This window comes from Monocercomonoides exilis (assembly GCF_001643675.1).
Source record: "Monocercomonoides exilis strain PA203 chromosome Unknown scaffold54-601524, whole genome shotgun sequence".
NCBI classification, from domain to species: domain Eukaryota; phylum Preaxostyla; order Oxymonadida; family Polymastigidae; genus Monocercomonoides; species Monocercomonoides exilis.
The window spans coordinates 460784-485777 of record NW_027150599.1 but is presented as its reverse complement, the minus strand read 5'-3'; the positions used below and the strand labels follow the sequence as shown (position 1 = coordinate 485777).

At 36.1% G+C, this 24994-nt stretch overlaps 8 protein-coding genes across 8 annotated transcripts; 6 read left to right on the top strand and 2 right to left on the bottom strand.

The window, feature by feature from the left end:
- Window positions 1–1205: 1205 nt before the first annotated feature.
- Window positions 1206–2079, top strand: MONOS_4909 (uncharacterized protein; the record flags this gene model as incomplete). Its single annotated transcript, XM_067875017.1, has 2 exons — window positions 1206–1239; window positions 1691–2079. 2 exons carry the CDS (start codon window positions 1206–1208, stop codon window positions 2077–2079), a joined length of 423 nt encoding a protein of 140 aa, XP_067720401.1.
- A 4522-nt stretch (window positions 2080–6601) lies between these two features.
- On the top strand, window positions 6602–7785 carry MONOS_4910 (uncharacterized protein; the record flags this gene model as incomplete). The annotated part of the gene is made up of 2 exons (XM_067875019.1): window positions 6602–7457; window positions 7568–7785. 2 exons carry the CDS (start codon window positions 6602–6604, stop codon window positions 7783–7785), a joined length of 1074 nt encoding a protein of 357 aa, XP_067720400.1.
- A 122-nt stretch (window positions 7786–7907) lies between these two features.
- MONOS_4911 (uncharacterized protein) lies at window positions 7908–8132 on the top strand (the record flags this gene model as incomplete). The annotated part of the gene is made up of 1 exon (XM_067875020.1): window positions 7908–8132. The coding sequence occupies one exon, from the start codon at window positions 7908–7910 to the stop codon at window positions 8130–8132; it is 225 nt and encodes a 74-aa protein (XP_067720399.1).
- A 1665-nt stretch (window positions 8133–9797) lies between these two features.
- Window positions 9798–10602, top strand: MONOS_4912 (uncharacterized protein; the record flags this gene model as incomplete). The annotated part of the gene is made up of 2 exons (XM_067875021.1): window positions 9798–9873; window positions 9968–10602. The coding sequence occupies 2 exons, from the start codon at window positions 9798–9800 to the stop codon at window positions 10600–10602; spliced, it is 711 nt and encodes a 236-aa protein (XP_067720398.1).
- A 3771-nt stretch (window positions 10603–14373) lies between these two features.
- MONOS_4913 (uncharacterized protein) lies at window positions 14374–14850 on the bottom strand (the record flags this gene model as incomplete). Its single annotated transcript, XM_067875022.1, has 3 exons — window positions 14374–14648; window positions 14701–14760; window positions 14823–14850. The coding sequence occupies 3 exons, from the start codon at window positions 14848–14850 to the stop codon at window positions 14374–14376; spliced, it is 363 nt and encodes a 120-aa protein (XP_067720397.1).
- A 927-nt stretch (window positions 14851–15777) lies between these two features.
- MONOS_4914 (uncharacterized protein) lies at window positions 15778–16032 on the bottom strand (the record flags this gene model as incomplete). The annotated part of the gene is made up of 1 exon (XM_067875023.1): window positions 15778–16032. One exon carries the CDS (start codon window positions 16030–16032, stop codon window positions 15778–15780), a length of 255 nt encoding a protein of 84 aa, XP_067720396.1.
- Window positions 16033–16045: 13 nt separating this feature from the next.
- Window positions 16046–17115, top strand: MONOS_4915 (putative nucleolin; the record flags this gene model as incomplete). The annotated part of the gene is made up of 1 exon (XM_067875024.1): window positions 16046–17115. The coding sequence occupies one exon, from the start codon at window positions 16046–16048 to the stop codon at window positions 16763–16765; it is 720 nt and encodes a 239-aa protein (XP_067720395.1). The 3' UTR covers window positions 16766–17115.
- Window positions 17116–18774: 1659 nt separating this feature from the next.
- MONOS_4916 (uncharacterized protein) lies at window positions 18775–22450 on the top strand (the record flags this gene model as incomplete). Its single annotated transcript, XM_067875025.1, has 1 exon — window positions 18775–22450. The coding sequence occupies one exon, from the start codon at window positions 18775–18777 to the stop codon at window positions 22282–22284; it is 3510 nt and encodes a 1169-aa protein (XP_067720394.1). The 3' UTR covers window positions 22285–22450.
- Between the last annotated feature and the right edge of the window lie 2544 nt (window positions 22451–24994).

The window sequence follows — 24994 nt, the reverse complement described above, 5'->3', positions numbered from 1 at the left end:
AAAAAAATCTGTTAAAGGCGATCGTTATGAAAGATTTATGTTTGTTTTTTTGATAATTATTTATATAACATTCAATATTTTTTTAATTTTTATGAGATATGGATTTTTACAAGAATGTTCAACGACAATGAAAAAGCATGGAATATGGGAAGAATGAAACTGATTGCATAAAAAGAAATTTGAATACAATAAATGAAGGGACGTATAGAAGAAAGATCTTGATCAAAAATATGAAAAATATGGAAAAAAAAAGATTTGTGAGATTCATAAGATATTTTGGAAGGAATGAGGGGAAGAGATAGAAGTGAGAGCAGAAGATTGATGATATGAGTGAATGGTATATGCTCAACGAATCATTTATTAGAAGCAGCAGCAGCAGTATTTGAAGTGGAAGAAGAAGAAAATGGTTATGAAAATGAAGATGTTGGAGTAGAGGATTGGGAAAGGAAGAAAATGAAACAAGAAATGAACTCAACATAATTAGATGTGTTCTCTCATTTTCAATTATTTCATTTTTTGAATTGGAAGCATTTTCCTCCTCTTTTGTCTCTCCAGTTAAGCTAATAAATCTGAAATAATTCAACATTGTGAAAGCAAGTGCTTCAAAACAAATAGTTTATCATTTGTTATTTATTTGACCGAAATAGCAATTAATACTTTAATTATTGAGCTTTTTTTGTTAATAACGAATTGATGAAATGTGAAAAAGAGTGATAATGCAAAGATTTCAAAAAAATCTGAATGAAAGATTCTTTTAATAAATTCAAAACCTGTAACAACTATTTCATATTCGGAATTGACTAGTTGAAATACTTCTCTGAAAACACAGAACGAGAAAAAATGAATAGAGGAAAGGAGTTTTGCTATAATGATACATTGAACAAAAGAAACTTTCACCGACTTCTAGATCTGAAGAAGAGCTTCCAGAGTCTGTGCGCTAACAAGGTGTCTCTTATCTCCAAGAATATTTCTCATTTTTGAAATTACTCTTTCGCAGCTAACCTCGCTACACGGAGAAGCTACCAGAGTGAGACAAAGGCCAGAGTAAATCATATGCAAATCTCCGTAAGAAGAAAGCGCTTTGTAAAAGACTTCTGCATCTTCTTCGTAAGGATTTTCTGGTTCCAATTACAAAGATTTTTGGAACAGTAACAAGCAGCCCTTTGTTAAGTCTTCATCCAAACATCCCACAGTTTTTTTAGTATATGCAGCGAAGGATTCATGCAACCTTGGATACCAGTCTGTTAGAAGTGAGTTTTTAATGTTTGTTTGCATTTCAATTTCCTTTTCTTTGGATGGCATTTGGCAAAGAGCAATTTTTTTCGTAGAAAATAACATGACGAGATCATCTTCACTTTCACTTTGAGAGGGAATTTCTTCGTTTTTGTTGCTAGGTTTGTCCTTGTCACTTTCGTTCGAAGTTTTAAAGTTTATTTTTGATGCTTCATTGTCTTTAATTGCTTTATCTTCTGAATATTCTTCCGTTTCGTCAATTTGCTCCAAAAATCCTAAAAAAAAGTTTGAAAATGAAAATATTTTGAAAAATTTCATTTTTTAAAACCATTATGCTTGAAAACAGATCCTGCGTCAATAGAAGAGTTGAAATTTAAAGAAGACGAAGAGGAAGAAGAGGAAGGAAAAGAATAAGAAGAATCAGCAGCTGAACTAACAACTTGTGTTAATGATAAAGCGGAAAGAGAAGTGTCGTGTGAGACGAGGGAAGGTGGAAACGAAAAGGAAGAAGGAGATGATGATGATAAAGGAAAAGAAGAAGAAGAAGAAGAGGATAAGGATGAGGAAGAGGAAGAGGAAGAAAAAGACGAAAAGGAGGAAGAAGAGGAAGAAAAACAAGTTGATGATAATAACGAAGCTGAAGCGGAAGCAGAAGGTGAAGATGTGGAGGTTGGAGGAGAGGAGGAAGAGGAAGAGGAGGATGAAGAGGAAGAGGAAGATATTAAAGTATTATTATCAACAAGATCACAATATTCGAAATCATCTTCATCAGTTGATAATTCAAACATATCATCTGCTTCGATTTCTTCCGCTGCAAGTATTCCCAATTCATCGCTTTCAGATTGACTATCGGTTGAATTTTCTTGGACAAAATCAGTATCCTATGTCTGTGTCAATGTGTCACTTCTCAATATTATTTCTAAAAGATCAATAATTTTAAAAGGAGTATTCGAATATAAAGAATCATTTTCAAAAGAACATGTTAAAGGATTTTGAAAAAAAACGTTAATTTTCTTTGAACTCTCCGAGCTCAAACGAATTAGCGCTTGAGATTGAGCGTCTGTGCTCAAAACTGAATGTTGGTGTTGAAAATTGTTCGGTTCAATAATAATATTGGATGTTGTGCATCTTGAAGATGAAAGATCTTTGTATGTTCCGTTAAAATGTAATGCAATTTGATTTGTTTTGTTGATTCCAACACTTTTGTCTGAAGTTTTTGAAAAACAATCAGCTTTATTAAAATTTTGAAAGAAAGATGAATATTCAACAAAAGACTGAACAAATTTATTTCTGCGATATTGCTGCATTCCAATTGGAGATAACGCAAATGAAAGAGAAAGTATTTCTCCTCTGGCACCTTCCAAAAAGTAGTTATTCAACTGAACCAAAATGTTTGTGATGGCATTGTGCCATTTTTCTTCAGAAAAAAGCGAATGTTGAAGCAAACTGAAATAATAGCCGAATGTTTTCAGAATTTGAGGAAAGGCCTTCCACAACTTTGTTGAATCATGTTCAAAGAATAAATGCAATTTGAATAAAGGATACAAAAACAACTCTGTTTTGATTATATCAATAATACTAATTGAGTCTAACATGTAATTAGCGTAAATAACATCGTATTTTTTCCTGATGAATTCACATAATAAATATAAACTATGCCATCTCGTTGAGACAAAGAAAGGAACGGATTTTCTGAGTAAAGATTTGTAGATTTTGCAATGGGACTTTTGAGAAAATTCCTGCAATTTCATTTTTAAATCATTCAAAAAAGGAACTTTAGTGAAAGATGTGGATATGACCAAATTTACAAGATGGTTGCAACAATAAATGAATTCTGGAGCAACAGGAAAACATTTATTATCAAATGACTTTTTGTTTGAGCATTCTTTGGAAATTTGATGAATGGCTTTTAATTGTGGAGCGAATCCGTCTGTGCAGTAACTTCTCACAAAAGAATTGAATGTGGAGAATTCTTGAGACAAATGTTGAAGCAGATTGAAAAACTCCTCCGTTGAGAAACATTGCTCGTACAATCCCCAAAAGAAAGGTGAAGCCTTCAATGATATTGGGACAACTGTGACAACAGTGAAGTGCTTGTTTCCAACCAAAGCTCCATCAATCATTACACTGAGACTTGTGTTTGCTATCCTTTTTTGCTTGACCTTTTCAGATATGATTTTCTCTTTGATAATCATCTGGGATATTTTCCTTCTTGTCAAATATGGGAAAATATTTTTCTGTGAAACATTTGGATTCTCTTGTCCATATCTTATTAATGAACCAATAAATGAGTTCATTTCTTTCGATGAAGCTGCCATAAAAGAAATGTTGCATTTACTGACCATTGCAACAAACTGTTTTTCCAGATCTTGATTCAGCAAAGATAATTTGGGAAAAGTTGAAGTTTCAAGAAAAAGTCGTTTGCCATGATGATGATGTTGTTTCAGTAATGTTGAAATATGTTGCGTTTTCAACAAATCACACTTGTGGTTTGCTATTGTGATGTAATTTTTTCTCCCCGTAACTCCGCATGCTATACCGTCTTTGCAATTAGGACATAAGAAATATCGATGCCAATCCTTTTTTGGAGTTCCATCTTTTTCAACTTTGACATAAGAAATCCACAAACAGTTGTTCAAAGATTCGAGTGTAATTTTCGACATGAATACTTCCTTTAAACGTGGATGTTTGAAAACTTTTATGCATATATAAAGAAAGAACTTCACTTTTTTTGAAAAATATCAAACCTTGTCCATATTTTGATACGCAAAGCTTTTCCAGTTGAATAAACTTACAGCCACACTTTTTCAATTGTTCAGAATGGAATTTGAAAAGTTTCTCCTTCAAATAAAATTTATCCAAATAAAAAAGACATTTGTTTAAAATAAACAAACGATCTATTTCTTTTCAAGTATTTCTTTAAAAACTTCTTCAAATGATAATATCGCAGGATCAAAGTGGTCTTTTCTTGCAACTCCTGACGGATTATTTTCCACTGACATTTCTGACCGTCTGTCGATCTATTAATTCCCAGATTAACTGAGCGGTCACTGAACCTTAATGAAATTATTTTATTAGTAATATTTTTTTTCAATTATGATTATTTGAGACAATTCATAAAGTTCTATTATTTTTACAATAAATGTTGAGAATAACTTGTTCCATTCTTTTATTAATCTCATTTGTTAAAATTGTTCAATATTTTAATTATTAATTAGGACCTGACGGGAAAATAAAAATCACGTCCGTCAATAACAATTTTTTAATTGTCAATGGTCATAAAGTAACACACGTTTAAGTTATATACCACTTTTGTCAAAATCAAAAAAAAAAAAAAAAAGAAAAAAGAAAAAGAAAAAGAAAAAGAAAAAAGAAAAAAATCACTTCAGAATTTAGTGTGTCACGCAGGGTTAGCTGTAGGCCTCTGTGACACACATTTTTTTTTAAGTGCAAATTGTCGGTCGAGAAATTATTCATTTGTCGAAAATTAAGAAATGATTGTTTTTTCCCTAATTTTGCACTTCATGGACATATCAAAGTTTCCTAAACTTCACTGTTTTTTTTTTTTTTTTTTTTTTTTTTTTTTTTTTTTTTTTACCATAATAATAATTAACTTTGTGTTTTGAAAACAAATAAGAAATTAATGAAAAAACTGGAGAAGATTTATGAAAGGAATCAAAATAATTGTTGTTTTTTATAAAGCACAATGATTTGGAATGGAAGTTTTTTGGGATATCATTGCTGCTGATGTGGATTTGATTAGTTGAGATAATTTCAACGTTGCTATTTTAAATACTCGAAGTTAATTTACTCATGAATAAGAATTATTCTATTCATCTTCTTCTTCCTCTTCCTCTTCCATTTGACCAGTTCCTTTGCTTCTGCCCACTTCAACACAGCCATCATCAATTGATACTCAATTTCCATTTTGTACCACTTCATCACAGCATCTCACATTACACTCCACAACTCCATATTTCATATCACAAGTGCCTCAACTTTCTCTTTTTCCTTTTCCTCCTCTCATATCCTTCCTTAACCTCTTCTTAGTCGCTTTAATAAACCGAACTCCATCCTCCTCCCTTCATCCAGTCACCTCCCGCTCTTCCCGGCTCACTTCGATGTCTCCTTTCTCCACTGCCAGGCTCCTCTCCACTCCTCCTCCTCCTTCTTCTTCTTCCTCTTCTTCTTCTTCTTCCTCTTCTTCCTCTTCTTCCTCTTCTTCCTCTTCCTCAAATCTTCCTCAAATCTTCCTCAAATCTTCCTCAAATCTTCCTCAAATCTTCCTCAAATCTTCCTCAAATCTTCCTCAAATCTTCCTCAAATCTTCCTTTCTTCGCTTCTCAAACATATCCTCAGCAAAATCTGAAGAAAGTTTTCTTTCGTATGCTTTTCGATCATTTTTGAAAAGAATTCTTTTTCATCTTTATCGTTTTATTCGAAAATGATGGGGAAAATGATATATTTCGTTTTCTTTTCTATTTTTATTTATTTATTTTGTTTTGCTTTCTGTGTGAAAGAAAAAAGAAGGAAAAAAAAAAATGAAATTTTTTAAAATAACTTTTTCTTAAACCCTTTTTCGATTTTTTCTTCTTTTATTTCATCATCATCTTTTTCCTCTTCTTCTTCAATTTGTTTCTCTTTTTCTCATATTTGTGCTCTTTTCAAACAGCATCAATGTATCGAAGTGCATTTTTGAATAGCCAAAAAGACGCTGTGAGAAGAGGCTTATACGCTTTTTGCTGAAATGACTGATCACGCACTGAAACTTCTGCATATTTCCTTTTTTATACAAAGGAGACAAAAAAAGTGTGTTGTTATTTTTCTTATTTGATTTATTCTGTTTATTCGATTATTAAACTAAAAAGCTGTCATATGGTTCTCCACGAGTGCTATTTGTGCAAACAGATCTTAGCGTTCAACGTTTGTTGTTTTGCTAATTTGTATTATGATCCAAAAAATGACTGTTTCTTTTGTTTTTTCAGCCAATCTCCTTCCAATGCAAGAACCAGAACTAACTTTCACATTAATTCTCCGCAAGATGCTCACAAAGATCATCAAGGTTTTGCCTTCATATACGATCATCGATGAGCGGAATGCATAGTTGTCACAGGTTGTCATCATATCGCCAGCGCATTGAGTGATTAAAAAGCATACGATGAAGAAAGAATTGCTCGAGCAAAAAGACTTCATTGAAGCAGAGCCAGCAGAACTGGATCCTTCGCGAAAGAAAAAGAAAGCAGAAGAACAAAATGCTGATGAAAGCGGAGCTGAAAACATGGAAGAGTCAGAAGAAAACTGAAATCCAAAATGAAGAAGTAACAAATTTTCATCAAAATGACAAGTAAAAGACAAAAGAACTGGGAAAATGAAGATGAGTCAGTTGAAAGTGAAAAAAACAGAGAAGAAAGAGAAAGTGCTACGCAAAAGCAAAAAAACACCTCAAGTTCTGATTTTGGAGCGGACATTGAATCTGATAAATTCAGTTCTGGAAGAATCAGAAGAAGAAGAAATGAGAGAGAAGCAGAGGATAATCGGCTCATTTCCATTGGAAAAGATTCAAAAGCAGAAAATAGCAAAAGGCAATGCAAATAAGAAAGCAACTCAAAAGAGGAAGAAGAAGATCGGGCAGATGAAAAGAACAAATTCACATTTGAAGCGAAAGAAATCGAAGAGGAAAAGAAGTTCTGATGAAGGAAGCGACAAAGATGACGATGAAGATGAAGATGATGACAAAGAAGAATACAGTAATGAAGAAGAAGAAGATGATGATGGCGAGGATGAAAGCGATGATAACGATGAATGTGAAGAAGGAGAAGAAGACGAGGAAGCAACGCTGAGAGAAGAGATTGAGAATGAAGATCTGTCAAAATCAAAATATGTTCCTTTTCTTGGTTCATCCTGGCTGGATCAGAGTTTTTGGGAGCGGGGCGACTTCTGTGAACAGCCCAGCACCACCGAGAAGGAGCGGACGAAAGAGAGGAACCAAGATTTCAGCTTCTCCACCCTCTTTCTATCTCTTTTCCCTTCTGGTTATCGCAATTTTCGTGCAGTTGTGACACAGTGCCCGCTCTTCTTCGGAAACCGCCTGGCGAATCCAATTGAAGCTGTTCCGCTGACACTGAAATTGGAGAATGTTTGTGGGAAGATGGATGCATCGCTCGAAGAGCAGATCAAAACAAAAGTGAATTTCATCAGGCTGGCAGAGAATAAAATATTCAATGGTTTGTGCTTTTGAAGTAATTATGATTAATTAATCAATCAATTAACTTCTTGCTTTTTTTTTTTTTTTTTTTTTTTTTTGTTTATTCATAAATTTAATTTTTCCCATCAGATGATCAGTCTGTCACCATCCTCTCCCGCACCCTTCGTGTTTTCGTGCGCAACACCCACAAAATGCTATCTGAAAAGCATCTTTCGAATTTTCTTGTGAAAGGCAAAACTTCTTCGATACAACGCAAAGACGGCAAAAAAATGAACATTGTCACTCCACTCCTTCAAAAGCCAAAAAAACATCTTTTGTTCGCTTTTGCTATCCGCACCCGTTTTTAACTTTATATTTTCTGCTCGAATTTGAGCTGCTCATTCCGATCTCTCTTCCGCGCCCGCATGTTTCATACGTCTCTTTTTGCTTTTCGAAAGAAGGGAGATTTGAACTTGAAGCGCCAAAAGTGATGATTCCAGACAAGGTGAAGAGGAAAGTGTGTGCAGGGTGGAAGGAATTCAGGCTGTTTGAGGCGATTTCGGAAAGAGAAAGGGCAGAGATGAAGGAGACGACAAAGATGGAAAAGAGAGATAGCGATGATGATGATGAGGATGAGGATGAAAGCGACGATGATGAAAGCGACGAAAAAGAAGATGAAGATGATAGTGAAGCATTTAGCAAGACAAGCAAATGAAAACTTTTGCGAAAGCAATCGAAAAAAGACTTTAACAAAAAGAGTTCTTTTAACTTCATCGTCTTCTTTTCTTCTTCTTCTTCAACTCACATTCGTAACAGCCCAATAAAATCTTCCAATCATTCTTCCTCTTCTTCCTTCTCTTCCGCCTCCTCCTCCTCTTCTTCTTCCTCCTCTTCTTATTCTTTTTCTTCTTCCTTCACTTCTCCTTCGTCATCTTCCACTTTTCGCCTTCTCTCTTCTTTCAAACAATTTCTTTCGACAAATGTGACGTTTTCCACGTCATCAGACTATTTTATCATTCCAGCAACCTTCTTTTCCACAGTCCTCTTCGGTTTCGCATACAGCTCCATCTGCTCCTTCATCACCATTGTGGTTTCCTAATATTCAAGCCATCTCACAAATTCACTCCAATTAAGCGATATTTCATTCTCTGGTTTATACAAAATAATCTGAACTTCGTTTCATTCACTTTTTTTGTTTAGAAAATAATATTCCTTCACAAATATGTTATCACCGTTTCATGAAACAGAAAAAGAATCGCATCATATGTTTTTGTACAAATTTTCACTTTGAACAAAAGATCTTTTCAACTATTAGCAATAACAATAGTCTTTAAACTGCAATTTTATTGTTTCATATAATTGCCACAACAATAAAATGTTATTTTTGAAACGATGATCAAATTTGTTTTAAAAAATCAAAACCAAAAAGATTAAAGAGAATTGTTTGAAATACTCTGAACTCCATTTCCTTTTATTCATAATGATCATAAATCTTGTTTGAGCAATGCAACATTTTATATTAAACTTGTACAAATCATTGAACTTCAAAATAAGAAATCAAAGCTAGCATGATTCAAAAATGAAAAAAAGTAAAATCTTTGAGTGAGAGAAAGTCTCAAAATAAAAAAAAAATAAGCAATTGTTAAAAAATCATTTATTTTTGGTTATATCTTACAACTCGACTGATCTTTGTCAAACGACTGATCATTGTCGTTCGACTGATCTCGACAAAGATCTGTCGATAACCCATTATTATTATCAGAATTTCAGAAAAAAAAGAAAAAATTATGATTATTCATTTCCTTATAAAAAAAATAATATTTATCGATAAAAAAATATAGAAAAATATTTCATTTCGTTTTTTTTTTTTTTAAAAAATTAAATTTAAAATATCAATCTTTTAATTATTAAAAAATTTAAACTGGATAAAAATTGTCGGTAGACCTGTCGAGTTGTTTTGAAAATGTCGGTCTGTCGCAGAGGCCTAGTCCCGAATTTGTACTCATTGTATTCTCTAATTGTCAAAATTTTTTAGAAAAGTGACATCAGATCAAATATGTGACCCATGGAAGAAAATTCATTATCATTCCGTTACCATAATTATTATGAAAATTTGAAACAAGCATGAAAATGTTCGTTTGTTAATTGCAAACTTATTAGTGAGAAGAAATATATTGAAGCAAAAAATTATGCATCCAAGTATTTGATCAAAATTAAAATTTCAGTTTTTTAATATGAAAAAGGGGTTTTCTTGATTAAACTGTTTTGCAATTGTTGATTCATGAAATTTTCATGGTATTTTTCGATTATTTTTTGAATATATTTTAACGATAATAAGAATTCTTGTTTTGTATAAAATCGGAATTTTTCATTGCTCATAATGAACATCAATGTTTCACAGAAGCTAATACAACTTATTCAAGTCCAAATAAACAAAATTATTAACAAAATTGATGGTTTGTGATTTGTTTGTTCTTTTATGTTAATAAAATTTTGGATTTATTTTAAATTAACTGTTTTGTTGCAATGTTCCCAATAATGCAAATGAAGCCTTTATTCAGCGCTGCCCTGCCATCCTTGCAACCTCTGCAAACGTCCGGATTGAGTGTCTCGACTTCCTCTTCAACAAGTACTTTTCGCACACAGGCAGCGCAGTTGTGTGCCACACCGATGGCCACCTTTTTCTCTTCTTTGTCCAGTTTGTTTCCTCTGCCACTTCATCAGCCACCTCGCCAGCTGAACATTCAGCACTCCTCAACTTCTCTTTGCTAGCCATCGAGAATGGCCACTTGACTGTCGATAGCAGCTACGTCAAACACCTCACGTTCTCTCTTCTGCTTTTCCTCCTCTCCGCCGCCGACCGTGTTGCCCTCGCAAACATAAACCTCCAGCACCTCCAGCTGTTAGCCAGCGCCTTCGAGTTCCGCCAGTGCCAGAGCGCCTTGGCGCACAGCGTGGCAGCCGAGCATCTGGTGTTTTCGCAGGGCAGCGTCCTCTGCCTCCCCGCTACTACCACAGGAGACATTGCCTTTCCTGGCTATTCATTCCTCAACTGCTCAAACACTAGTACAGATGCCTCCTTTAAATTGTCTGCATTTTCTGCGTCTTCCATTTCAACACACATATCCCTGTCAAATTTCACCTGCTCACAATATGACACATCCTCTGGCAACGATGCAGATTAACCTGGGCAGCAGGGGAGCATTATAAGTGCAAGCAATGCAGCCGATCTATCTCGCTTGCAATGTGCGTGTTCGAGGGAATACCTACAGTATGGGCTGCGAGTGCAAATGGAAACAGAAACGACGCAAACAGCATCATATCGTCCATCTTTGCAACACAACAACATCTATAAGGTATCTTACCGTGGCAAACGCCTTTGATGAGGCATTATGTGTATCAGGAGGTGCTGACCGCATTGAAGATGCAAAGTTTGTGGGCAACAGCTCCTCCGGTCAAAACATCCCTTTGGAATGCAGCTAAGTGGATGCCCGCAGGAATATCGCCTACACTAATTGAGAATCGCTGACACTGGCAAGCTTGAAAGAGGAAGACAATGCGAAAGTCAACACCTCCCTGTGGATGCTGGACAGTAAATACACGCTTGCCTGCATCCCCCGCTAGAGACAATCTCTCTTCTTTATCCCAACACTCCATTCTGCCTAAAAGGTGAAAAATGAAACAAAAAGCGAGTTCACAATCATATTCAAGGGGGAGTATTTTTATCCTACAATTTGTCATTCCGGCTGTAAACAACCATCGAAAGAGAGGTTTTGCTGAATCTGTTGGAGTTCGATGCGAAAGGGATTGTCTAGGAAAAAGAGTCCTTTTTGATAATGCAAGAGAGCATTCTTCGAGAGGCGTTAGCGGAGGCAAAGGCGTATGCGTGTCTGCTCTTTCGAAATGCTGATGCTCCCTCGGTCACAGAGCCTTTCATTCTGAAGAACACAAGAGAGGTGAAAACAAATGGAGATGGGAAACTTGTACAAGGAGGAAAAGAAGGAAAATCTTATTGATTGTTAATTGTGATTGCTTGTTCGGTCTTCATAATGTTGCTATCTTTAATTGTTGTTCGACGGAGAAAGGCAAAGAATGAAGCAAAAAAATACAAGGAGATCGTTGATGATAACATCAAAAAGGATCCGAATGCGTTTGAGATAGTGACGATGGAGCCTTCTTCAGAAGAGAAGTGGAGGAGAGCAGAGAGGGAGGGAGAAAAAAAGAATGAAAGAGGATAAAGAGAGAATATATGAGAAAGCTTGGGACATTCAGAATCATCAGAATTTTTTTTGGCTGAAAGTTGTTCGACTGAATACATCCTGGGGATAGATTCATACAAGATTCCAAAATGTTAAGTGGAAAAACAGAAATAAGAAAAAGAAGAAGAAGAAGAATTAACTCTGAGCGAAGTTTTCAGAAGAGTAGCTTCAAACCATTGGTATGAACATGAGTCATCAAAAGACGAGAAGGAAAGAAAAGATATTTTGAAGATTCAATTTGGTAGAATTGTTCATTTTTGGAAAGCACTCTGTATCACGCGGACAACGATTATAGTCATCGTCACCAGATAATTCAGTCAGATCCAATTCCCACGATCGCAAATCAGTCTCAAAAACCTCAAATGCATCGATTCCATCCAGAATCTGCCATTTTCTTTTCCCTTCATCTTCTCTCTCTCTCTCTCTCTTCTCCATCAACTCTTTCAGTTCTTCTTTCACATCATCAATGTCGAACAAAGAAAACGACATCCTGCCAACAACTTTATCTTTTTTGGAGCGTGCAACATTCAAACTGGAAAAGATGAGAATGAAGAAGAAAAAGAAAAAATGAATACAGAAGATGAAATTGTACAGAAGCTAAAGCAAAATCCAGGCACAAAGACATAATTAAAAGATGTCACGCACCATATGGAAATGACAGAAGTTAGTGAAGAGAAAATAATCCTCGAATTTCTCTACAACCAGCTCGCATTCAGTCTTTATTGGGAGCATTTTTATGTGCATCTACCAATCTGAAGCATAAAGTCGAAACAATCTAGAAGCAGAAAGCGATGGAGCGAGTGATGTTGAATTGGCTGCTCAGCATGCTTTTATGTCTTATGCGCTCCACATATCAACCGCAAGCAATTCACTTACAGGCACTGCATCGGGCTTGTCGTTCTCACTCCAACTACTGCTGGCTACTATGCACTACAAGCTCCTCAATTATTACAGAAGGAGACATGCGCACACTTTTCGAAAGTGGAACAATAAAAAGAGGTGTGCGAAGTTGGCGAGGAGGATAGAGGAGATGACATGGATGGAGTGGAAGATGAAGAATGAAAAAATGATAACTTGCTTGAGCATAGTCTCAAGCTTTAACAAAAGCTGGAAAAGCCCTCTTGCAAGCTGCAATGCACACAACATCAGCTGTGTTCAGTGTGGTCACTGAAGAAAATGTCATTCAATCTCACTTAACGTGATTTTGTTAACTTACTCTTCTGAAGTCATTGAAGATAAACCATCTAAACATCTTACATATAAAGAAGACATCACAAAAAAAAATTGCAGAATAAAAATAAAAGAGAAGACGAACATTTCGATAACCATTCAGAAGCGCACTCCGTAGAGGGAACAACCTGCGGGAAAATATACAAGACGATTATCAGACTCTCGTCATACACGCTTTAAGCACATTATGAGGCTTCTTCTGCAAAATCCGTTTTTTTGTCTATCCCTTCATCTGCGACGTTTGCTGCTTCTTCGTCAAGAGCTTCTTCTTCTTCTATATTTCTCACATTTTATTTGAAATCTGTTAAATGAAGACAACGTATTTTAAGATTAATAAAATGTTTATTTCGCTTGACAAGTTCATTAAAAGAAAATTAAGGCAATAATAAACAAAAAATGGAAGATGAAACAGGTTAATGGACAGAGCGGAAGCAAGTATCGAAGAAAAAGAAAGTGCATTTCAAAAGAAAATAGAGATAATTAGAATTAAAGAGATAGAAGAAAAGGAAAAAATAAAAAAAAGACTTATTTGATGATTATGATAATGCCGATGATAATATGGTCGGAGAAATCTGAGGATCGATCAAGCCAAATGCAGCCTCAAGTGACAGCAACATGTTATTGATCGCCATCACCATCTCACTCGAAATCTGTTTGTGCTGTGTTGAAGAAGCATATACATATGATGCATGACAAGATTTAGACTCCTCCTCCCTCCCTCTGTTGTGCCATCTCCTTGTGAAACTGCATCACTTGCTGCCCATCCTCCAGTAGCAGCCCAAAGCAGATCGCCCTTTCCACATCGTTCTACACAGCTGTAGCTCCACTAGCTCCACAACCAGCAGCACCATCCACAACATCTCCCGCATCTATTCGTCAGGTGTTTGCTTCCGCAGCGCAAAGTGACAGCTCACAATCTTTTCAACCGCAACATTCTCAGACTATGAAAGAGGCTCTCGTCGGTAAGCAGCATTGCACACATCCGGCTGTGCTGGAACAGCTTGATAAAGTCGTTGTCCTCATATGCCCACAGTACCAGCACTTAATATGGCAGACAGTATCAAAACAGCCAACACGCGTCTTAGAAGTTCCTCAGGGACAGCGCTAATAGCGTCTGTGGATAGCACATGCAGAAGAGACTCCACTTCATCGTTCGCATTGCCTCAACAAGCTACACCCATTGACGGTGATGTTGCTGAAGATGATGAAATCAGTGGATCTTCACTGCATATCGCATCTGACTGCGCATTCATCGCCTCTTTCAACATCGCAGCTTCTTCCTCAGATGTTCAGCTGCAATCCAAGAAACACATACGCTTCTGCCTCCCCCTTGTCCAACTTAATCTCTTCCAACTCCCCAAGAAACAACTTTATCTTCTTCCCCAATTCCCCTTCAAGCAAAATGTTGATACGCATCCGACACATCCGGAACGACAACGTCAAGAAGTCCTCTTTCTCTTTCATTGGCTACTGCTGCTGCTCACCTTCAAACAACACCGTGTTGCAGTACAGGAAGTCATACAGCTCGCATCCAGGAAACTCCTCCGGCACATACCACCCAACTGCTACACCTCCGAAAATTTTTTTCGGAACAGTTCCACCACGAAGATCATCTTCAACAGCACCACCTCCTTCTTCTATTTCTCCGCGCACTTCCCACACAGCCGCATACACAAAATATCCCCAAAACAACTGACTTGGAAGCACCCCATCTTCCCACCCAGAGCTGCCATTGCTCAAATCTGCCAATATCTTGTCTCCATATATCCCCTGAATCTTCGACAGCGTCCACACCTGCTTCTATCGCAGTCCTGTCTTTAGCCACTGCTGTCTCGACTGAATCGGAATAGACGACTAATATATGTGCGACATCCGAAGCACATAAACCATTTCGTACGTCACTTGCCCCAGCACACCTGACACCGTGCTCATCAGCGGCTTCATCTCTGTCTTCCCATTTGGCAAAGGCGCCCCGCCTGCCACAGACAACCCTGCCCCGTTCCACCACGCGAAGTCACTGGCCACTCCGACTCTTCCCGGTCTCGGCCGTCTGTCATCTGCTCAAGAAGCATGTACAGCCGCTGCACATAATCGCCTTCACTACCCCTTTTTCTTCACAATTTAGAACAACAGCTAGCATCCAGTTCTTTCACTCTTTCGTTAGATCTTTACACTGCGATGGATGAAACCCATGCGGCTCGCTCTCATCTATTTCTTCTCCCTTTTCACCTTTCTCAGCTTCATCATATTCTCCGCCTCCGTTTCTGTTCCTCCTCCTTTTCATCCTCGACCCATCTCTTGCACTTACCCATTTCTCCTCTGTCACACCTTCCTTTCCACCTCCAAAGTCCCCAAGCCCAACCTGCTCCTCCAGCTCATTCACCTACCCAACCAGCCGCTCCACCTTCTCTTCATACGACGCCTTCATTTTCTTATTCTCCTGCTTCTATTTCGCAAGCTCATTCTTCTGATTCTCAATCACCTCCTTGAACAGCGCCTTCTGCTCACTTAACGTCTGCTACTGCACTTTCGACGGCGCCATCAGCATCTTCATTTCCTTCTCCATCTTGTTCATCTTCTGCTGCACAATTACATCTGTCCTTCCACCACCACTCTGACTGCCTCCCCCACTTCCATTTGTCCCAGCGCTGTTCTTTTCTGATTCCTCGCTGATCCCAGATCTCGTTCACTCACTTCCACCACCTCCTCTCCAACCTCTGTTTGCTTCTCCCACAACACTCGCTTCGCTCCCCACTTTCACAACAACCTCCTTTCCAATCAGGTTTGACTCAAGCATCGCAACTCCACCATTTTTGATGCTCGAAGCAACTTTTCTTGGCACTTTTCACACATCCCCGAAGGCAGAATCAACTACGCCGAATACGGAACCACCCCACCTCCCGCAGACGACAACGAAGAAAGCGTGACAAGCGGAACCCCTGCCCCTGCCACTGCCCCTGTTCCCTCACTGTCCTTACTCTCCGCCCCGACCTGCTGCGTCCGCCGCTTCTTCTCCTTCTCAATCCTTACACCAATCAGCCCCGCCTTCTCCTTCATCTCCGCCAGCTGCTCCTGCAGCTCCTTCACCTCTGCGTTATGCTTCCAGCTTCGCTCCAAAATTTTCATCTAATTCATCCGGATGAACTTGTCATTCTCCAGCAGCTGTTCTGCCAGTCCGCTCTTCCGCTTCGTCTCCTTCTCTCACCATTTTCATTCCGCCTCAACATCTTTTTCTTCTTCTTCTTCCTCCTCCTCTTCTTCTTCTTCAGCCAAACCAGAAAAGAAAGAAGAAGCAAAAGAAACAGCCAAAAAAGTGAATGCAAACGAGAAGGCGAAGCAAACTCAACCAGCAATTTCTGCAAAGAAAGAAGAAAGTTCTGATTCTTCTTCTTCCTCCTCCTCTGATTCATCTTCCCCTGATTCTTCCTCTGATTCTTCTGATTCTGAATCAGAATCTTCTTCCTCTTTTTCAGAAAAGAAGAACAACAACAAAATAACATCAAACGCAAATCATGCTCCCAGTTCATCCCCATCCAACAATAACGAGTCATCTCCTTCTCCTTCCTCTTCTCCTTCCCCTTCTCCCTCTCCTTCTCCTTCTCCCTCTCCCTCTCCCTCTCGCCACACCCCCTTCCGCCGTGTCGATCCGTCCAAGTATGTGATTACTGACCCGCGGCTGGCGGACAACAGCTTCGAGATGAAAGGCGAGGCGTGGGGCAAGAAGGCGTCGGAGAAGCTGCTGCAGACTCGGGGAAAAGGATTCAGGGCAGCGAAGACGAAGCTGAAGAGAGGGACGTATCAGGGAGGGCAGATCGGGATGGGGATCAATTCGGTGAAGCTGGGGGATGAGGAAGAATAAAAAAAAGAAAGGAAAAAGGAAAGAAAAATAATAATGAGAGAAAAATGGAGAAAACATAAAAGAGAGCATCAAAAGCGAGAAATAAACATTGAAATGAGCATCTCAATGGCTTTATTTGAATTTTTGGTTTCTTTTTCTCAGAATGATATTCACCATGTGCAAATACAATTTTCATTCAAAAAAACTATTCTGCACACACATCAACATTTGAAGCCTTTTTGATAAAAGCACTGACAAAATTATCATTTCATTTTCATTCTGACAAAATATTAATTTTATTATATTTTTAACAAACACTCATCATCATCGTGAATTCCCCCCAAAACAGTTATTCATCAGAAACAAATAAAATTCGAATTTGAAAAAGAGACAGTTTGACATCCAAAAAGGAAATGTGAAAAGAAATCAACATCCTGTTAATAAACAATGAGACTGAAAAAGATCATTTTCAAAGAAGAATTTTGAATGAAATCTTGTTGTCTTTGAAGTTCAACAAAAGATATCAAAAATGAAGAAGGAAAAACAATATAACAATGAAAAATGATCACCATTTTGAGAGATTTGTTGGAAAGATTGCATCTATTTTCTGTTCAATTGAGGCAGATTAAACAACCAAAAAAGAATTTCCAATTCTGTTTCTGAAACATCACAAACATTCCATTTGGAATACATAGATCTCTTAATGAGGATATCAAAAGCTGAAGGAAATGACTGATCAACACTCCAATTTGTTTTTTCGATTGTGATGCCTTGTTCTTCTCTGTTTCTTTGAAAGAGAAATCGAATGAGCCATGACATTCTCTTCTTCTTTTCATTCCTAAGTTCTATCAGAATTATTCTCTTTCCATTATTTTTCACTGAAACGAAAACAGATAGGCTCCCAAAGAAGATGTATTTTTCATGATACAATGAGAAATCCCTCTTCATCATGATTGTGTCTTTCGTCATCTGGTATATCCCGTCTTTCAAAACATTTCCTGAGTTCAACACATCATTCCCCTCAAATTCTCATTCCTCTTCATCCTTTGTCTCTTTTTAGACTTCTTTCAAATTCGTTTCTTTGCCATTCAATTCCTTCAAAAAAACATAAGAATAAGGCAATTGAACGAATTGAAAGCAGCAGATATTTTGCAATAAGTATCAGTTGCCAGTATTTCTTTTGAATAAACTACAATACATCAATTATCTTGAGATTCATCTCCCAACAACTTAACTGAAGCAAATGACTGCAATAAGTTCCTCATTCTTCTCTGCTTCAAAAAAAAATGGATGCGTTGGTGTCTATTAAAATTCGCTGTGCTGTCCAAGTCTTTGAAGCTTGACATTGGAATGAAGTTCCGAAATGACTATCATAAACTGACGCTTTTTCGTAACAAAAACTTTTTTAACTTCATTATCTTTCAAAAACTCTTCCTAAGTCATTGTTGTTATTTTGAGTTTCCCTCACTGCAGTTTTAAAAATGTTAGATTTGAAAATCTAATAATGATTGATTATTTAATTTCTTTTAAGAAATTTATGATTGAATTTTTCATAAGGTTTATCAAAAATTATTCTTGCATTTCTATTCGAATTCTTTAAAAATTTTCCATGATGAAGAAAAGAAAATTGAAAGTGAATTATTATTTCTTTCATCAACAATAAAAAAAGAATTAATTATGGGAAAGTTGTTATTCGCGTCTGAAAATATGTGATTAGTCATCGAAAACATTATTAAGGAATTATATCTTTTTTTCTTTTGATTTACGTTGGAAACAAAACGAAATGGCAAAACCTTCAACGAAAATATGTTATGGGCGCTAACTTGATGTATGTATTATTTATTTTTTTTCCGTTTTTTTCTTCAAAAAAACGATTGACGGAAGTCATTGATATTTGAATATGTTTGTGATTATTCCTTTCCATTTCAAATATTCACCCGTTGGAACCAAATCTTTGAATGAATCTGATATGCATTTGTATTAAACAAAAATCGATCAATTGTGATCCTGATCGAAAAACAACAAAAAGAATGCTCTTTGTCATTCTGACTTTCGCATTATCTATTTTCCAAGCAGTGAGTGCTGAAGCAATTTATGAAGTTTACGTGAAGCAAAGTGGAAGTGACACCAACACTGGCACATCAATCGGTCAGGAAATGAAATCATTGAAAAGTGCATATGATCTTCTTGGATATAATCAAGCATGCAAGATCTATGTTGTCAATGATGCAGCTGCATTCAAAGTTCAGGCAATAACATTCAGCAGAGGTTTGACCATTGAAGGAGTAAACAGCGATGGAAAAGGAAACACAATGGTTTCTGTTGAATGCGATGAAAATGTGAGTGGAAATTTATTTTTTTGCTCTGGAATAATGGAATTCAAATATTTGGCATTCCATTTACCAATAACATCTTACAAAGAAAATGACTCAAGAAACACAATAGATCAATTTATTTTTGGAAACAACTCGATGTTGACTATTAAATTCTGCAAATTTATTCGACCATCAACAAAAGCTGGCACTGCGGATTACTGTCTTGTGAGAATGAATTTTGAAAATTTATTTATGGATAGTGTGGAGTGCGTGGATGACAGTAATACCGTCACATTTAATGGTATTATTATTGTAGAGAATTTAAATACAGTTACATTGACGAACGTGAGTTTGAAGAAAATATCAAGTGATAACTCCATCGTTTCCATTCATGGTTTTCATACAACGTTAAACGGCAGTTCTTTCACGGATTGCAAAACAGGTGGAAATGAAGTGTTTTTTGTGAGTAGCATCTATAATGAGTCCACGTTCACAGTTGGGAATGGATGTGTGACTTCTTTCACGTCATGCAGTTGTTCTGATGGCAAATCTGGTGGAATCTTTTTGAGAATGTTAAACATTGCATCAGCATCACAGCTGAAATGGCCAAAAGATGGAACGAATTTGGTGTTTCAGGATTGCTTTTGTGGAGAAGGAGAGTCAAAAAGAAACACTGGATTATATATTGAAATGAGAAATGATACTTTATTCAAAGATATTGCAGATGCAATGACGGATAGTTTTGCAGCTGATTACACTCGAATATGCAATAAATGGAATGTCGTTGGATACGAGTATAGCAATGAAGAAGAATTTGATTTCGTAAGCACATTTTTTGATCCTCTTCCTCCAAGACCAGACAATATGACAAGAGTGTTTGTGAAAAATGGAGGAAAAGGAAATGGAATGGATGTGGAATCAGCTATGGGCAGAATAACAGAAGCATATGACTATTTGGAAAAAAGTGTAAAATGTTTCATTGACATTGTTGAAACGGACATTTCAATGGAAGTTGAGGCCATAATATTGAATGTTACCAATGGAATTTCAATTGAAGGAATAAACAGCCAAGGAACTGGGAATACAATAGTTTCGATAGATTGTCATGTGCATTCAGATCAGTATTTATTTTCATGTTTGAGGAAAGTGGAATTCATGTTCTTGGCATTCCATTTTCCAATAGCATTAAGTGATGGATATTACTATGACAGTGCCTTGATTTACGGATGCGATAGTCTGACAATTAAAAACTGCAAATTTATCCGGCCATCAACAAATGATGAAAAGGTGAATTATCACCTTGTGCTTTCGGAACATGGTGATTTTTATATGGACAATGTTGAGTGTGTTGATGATAGTCGAAGCGTCTCATTTAACGATAAAGTTTTTTATATAAGATATTCAAATACAGTTTCATTTACAAATGTGACTTTGAAAAAAATATCAAGTGGCAAACCTATTGTTCAAATATATGGAGATAATGTGGTGGATGTCACTTTGAATAACTGCACTTTCACTGAATGTCAAACAGAAAGTGAAGGATCATTTTACGTTTCGAGCTATAACAGTGAAAGCACATTCACAGTGGGAGATGGAGGCGTGACATCTTTCACCTCATGCAGTTGCACAAATGGAGAATCTGGTGGAATCTATTTGAATTTGTCAAATGCACGATCAGCATCTCAACTGAGATGGCCAACGAATGGGAAGAATCTTGTTTTTCAGAATTGCTCTGCAAATAAAAATGGGATAAAGAGAAATACTGGATTAAACATTGGTATTTGGAATGGAGTTTATTTATTCAAAGACATCGCTGATGCAATGAAAACTTCTTTTGCAGCTGCTTACACAAGAAGAGACAACTCTTGGTTTATTGTTGGATATGATTATTCCAATTATACTGAATATGATTTTGCAAGCACTTATTTTGATCCTCCTCCCCCTAAACCAGATTATATGATAAGGGCATTTGTGAAGAATGGAGGGAAGGGGAATGGAATCAATGTTAATTCAGCAATTAACAGCATATTCGATGCTTATGATTTCTTGGAAAAGAGTGGGAAATGTTTCATTGACATTATCAAAACTGCAGAATCTGTGAAGGCTGAAAGAATCATCTTCTCAACCAACTATGGAATAACAATTGAAGGAGTTAACGAAAATGGAAAAGGAAATATAGAAGTTTCCATTGATTGTGATGTCTCTGTTTCATCAATTCTCTTTTCTTGCCAGAGAATTGTGGAATTCAAGTTTTTGGCATTCCAATTCTCTTCAACAGAAAAGAATTGGGACTCATTGATCAGTGCAGGATATGATTCAACATCATTGAAAATATCGACATGTCGATTTGTCAGAATTGGATCACAATCACAAGAAGGAATGAATTCAAATGCTGATGGAGACAACCCCTTGGCAAGCAGTCTTGTGAGTGTGACATCTGGAAGTGTGGAAATGGACACAGTGAAATGCACAGATGAAACCTCATTTGTGTCATTCTCATCATCACCATTTTCATTTTCTGGAGCCAGCGAGGTGTCATTGAGCACTGTGGAGATCAGCAAAGTGAATGTTCGAAACGGAGCAGCAATCGGCATCAATGATGGGAGCAATTCATCTTCGAAGGTGTCAATCGAAGGATTGAACATGAATGAAGTGAAATCGGAGAAAGGAGCAGCAGCAGGGTTGGATATCACCCTCAGTTCAAAAGAATCAAGAGTGGCCATTGGAAGGTCAAGCAAATGTTCATTCAAGTCGTGTTCAGCACCAGAAGGGAAATCAGGAGCAATATTCATTGAGATGCCCAAGGCAACATCGAATCTGAAACTCCCTTCAGAACACAACCTGGAGATCGACAGCTCAAACACAGCTGGCTCAAAAACAACTTCTCTGTTCATCATTGCCCCAGACTTCGACAAGTTCTGCAAACAAGAAGATGCCTTTGCGTTTGCGAATGATTATGATGATTCCACTGTTGGGTGGGTGGAGGGAGCAAAAGATGCAGAATCAGAGGCTGAGGATGTGTATGAGAAGTATGTGAAAGTGAGACAAGAGAAACTGAAAGAACAAAACAAAAAGAGGAAGGCAGGGATCATTGCAGCCATTGTTGTGCCGATTGTTGTTGTTGTGGCAGCTGTTGTGGTGATTGTGATTGTTGTTGTTGTTGTGAGGAAACGGAAATCAAGAATTGAAGAGAGTGATGACAAGGAACAAGAAATGAAGGATTAATGGCAAGTGGATTTTTCTTTTTTCTATGTTATTGATATCACGCTTCAGTGTGTATTCATCTTTTTTCAAAAATTCTCATTTGCTCAATTGGTATTTTTATTTTATTTTATTTTTTTATTTTGTCTTTATAAATTCACAGTTTATCAAGAACATAACTTTGTCAAAAGACAAAAGAAATGTTAATTTTTTTTTGAAAAAGACAAAAAAAAAATTGAGAGAATATAGAACGGTTGTATCCAAAAGAGAGTTTTTTCTTTTTACGAAAAAAAGATCATGGAAACAACAAAGAAAAAGTTTATTATCGAAATGAACAAAGAAATTGACGTAAAAATTTTATTTTCCTCGATTCACAAAATAGCTAGAAAATTAATGCAGTTGAATAACAAAGCAGACAAAAGAGAAATCTGTGAAATAAGATTCCATTTGGAAAATGAAACAAAATATAAAACTCAAAAAAAGAAAAAATGAAATACATTTGAAAGAAAATAATGAATTGAGTTTGGTTATTCACAAAAAACAATGGCTCTGGAAAATTTTATTAGATTTTTTGCGTGAATAAAGAAAGACTGACAAAAAGATTGAGAGAACAAAATGAAAGATTTGGCAAAATAACAGATGTTTAAAATTCTCAATCAATAAATGAAACTGAAATACCTTTCCATGAAAATGTTTTCTTGTTTGTGTTTTGTTGATTTCCATGTTGATTTGTTTTGGAGTCAGAGATAAATGATGATGAGAAATTTTATTTCAGTTGTTTTATCTCACGATTTTCGTTATGTTTTGAAAGCATTTGCACTTATTGTTGTGTTTCGATATAATTTCAAATATTAAACTCGATTATATTTTTCAGTGATGATGATTCTCATTTTCGTAATTCTCGTATTTTTCTTTCGTGTTGTTCTCCAAATTCTATGTTATTATTCAATTAGAGCATTTCAAATGTTCATTCGTAGCTCGACACGATAATAAGAATAATTGTGACAGTGAATTTTGTTCAATGACCCAATTATTGAACAATAATCTGGAGATTGTGCTTTGAATAATGTGGATAATCTGATTGTCTGTTCATTTGTTATTATTTTCTTCATATATAATATTTTGTCTTGTTTCGCAAACGATATTATCACGCTTCAATGAACCATTATCAAAAAAGAGGAAAATAAATATTTTTATTGAAGACGGAACTTATATCTGTTGGAAACAATCTTTTTTTTTCAGATAATAATTGTTTTTTGTTTTTCGAGAAAGAAATTGACAAATCACAAAATCATATTTTTTTCGCATTCAAAACCTGAAATAATCAGATCAAATATCAAGTCTTAAACAAAACTCTAAAAAGTGACAAAACCCGGGAATGCCCAATCAATTGAAAAGTTTTTCAATTGTTAACTCCACTTCCTGATTTCTTTTTTATTTTGAATTAACAAAAATAAAAAAAAAAATTATTTATTTGAAAAAATGTTCATTCAATGTTTTTTAAAAAAGTTTTTCTTGATTTCAAATGAAACGAGCATATATAATCACAATCGAAAAGAAACATTCGCTGATACGAGACTATATGAAAATAATCGAACAAAAAGAAAATAATTCTATAAACAAGTAGCAAAATAAAATTGTTTGAAAAGAAAAGACACTTTCAGCTGAAATAAAACAGTTTTCTACATTTTGTTCCAAACACTTGTTTTCTGTTTTGTTTTTCTCCTGAAAACAAAGAAGATTCATCCATTTCTTCTTCATGAGTTTGTTCTGAAATCTTTTATTTTGTTTTCCCATCACATTTATCGACGTTTGCTTTTCTCATTGACATTTGCTTTTGCAGACTATCTTTCAAGGTGCAGGATACACATTTTTCTTTTCCTCGAAATTTAAAAATAATATTAATAAAATACTCATTTCATGAAAATTTCATGAAAATTTTCAAACCTTCTTCACTTTGTTCGTTCTCCTGAACAAAATTATCACTTGTCAAAACTTTCATGTTTAAAACTCCATTTGAAGCACGGGCCGATGAACTAATTGAAAAAAATTTTTCGTTTGACAACTGATTGGGTAATCGATCCAAAACAACGGAAGGATAGAAGGGCTCAATTCCACTTGCATAGAACGATTTTTTTTATAGTTCTTGGTTCCAACGCAGCACTCAAAACATCTGCCAATGATGACACAAGAGTTTTTCAATATGACGATATTCCACTTTCTGTTGGAGGCAAAAAAAAAATGAATACAGACTTTTTTAATTTAACCAAACATATACTTATTAAGCTGTTGTGTCAAATGTGTGGTGTGCGAAGGAAGAATACTTATTTCAATATAATGTTCACGATTCCGTGTAATAACATGCGAGCAAAGCCTCGATGAACGCCCATCCATAATAATAAGCACCGATGCTTCAGATCCATGTAATTCAATTCTTTTTTTGTTAACTGTTGGTCAAATGTTTTTCATCATTATTTATTTGAAGTCATTTTTTGTTCTACGCCCGCTTCAGTTGGACACTATAACTAATCGTTTATATTTTTTTACTGCAAGATCTTTTGGAACAGTTTTTGAAGGCCAAATCATCACTGGATTAATAGAAGATCCATCTGCAAAAACTCCGAAAACCAATGTTGCATTTGGCTGAGGAAGTTTGTAGTGTAACATTGTGTCTTCTTGATCTGATCGTTTGACCACGAAATTGTCATCAGATTTACATTAACTGACACCTGTT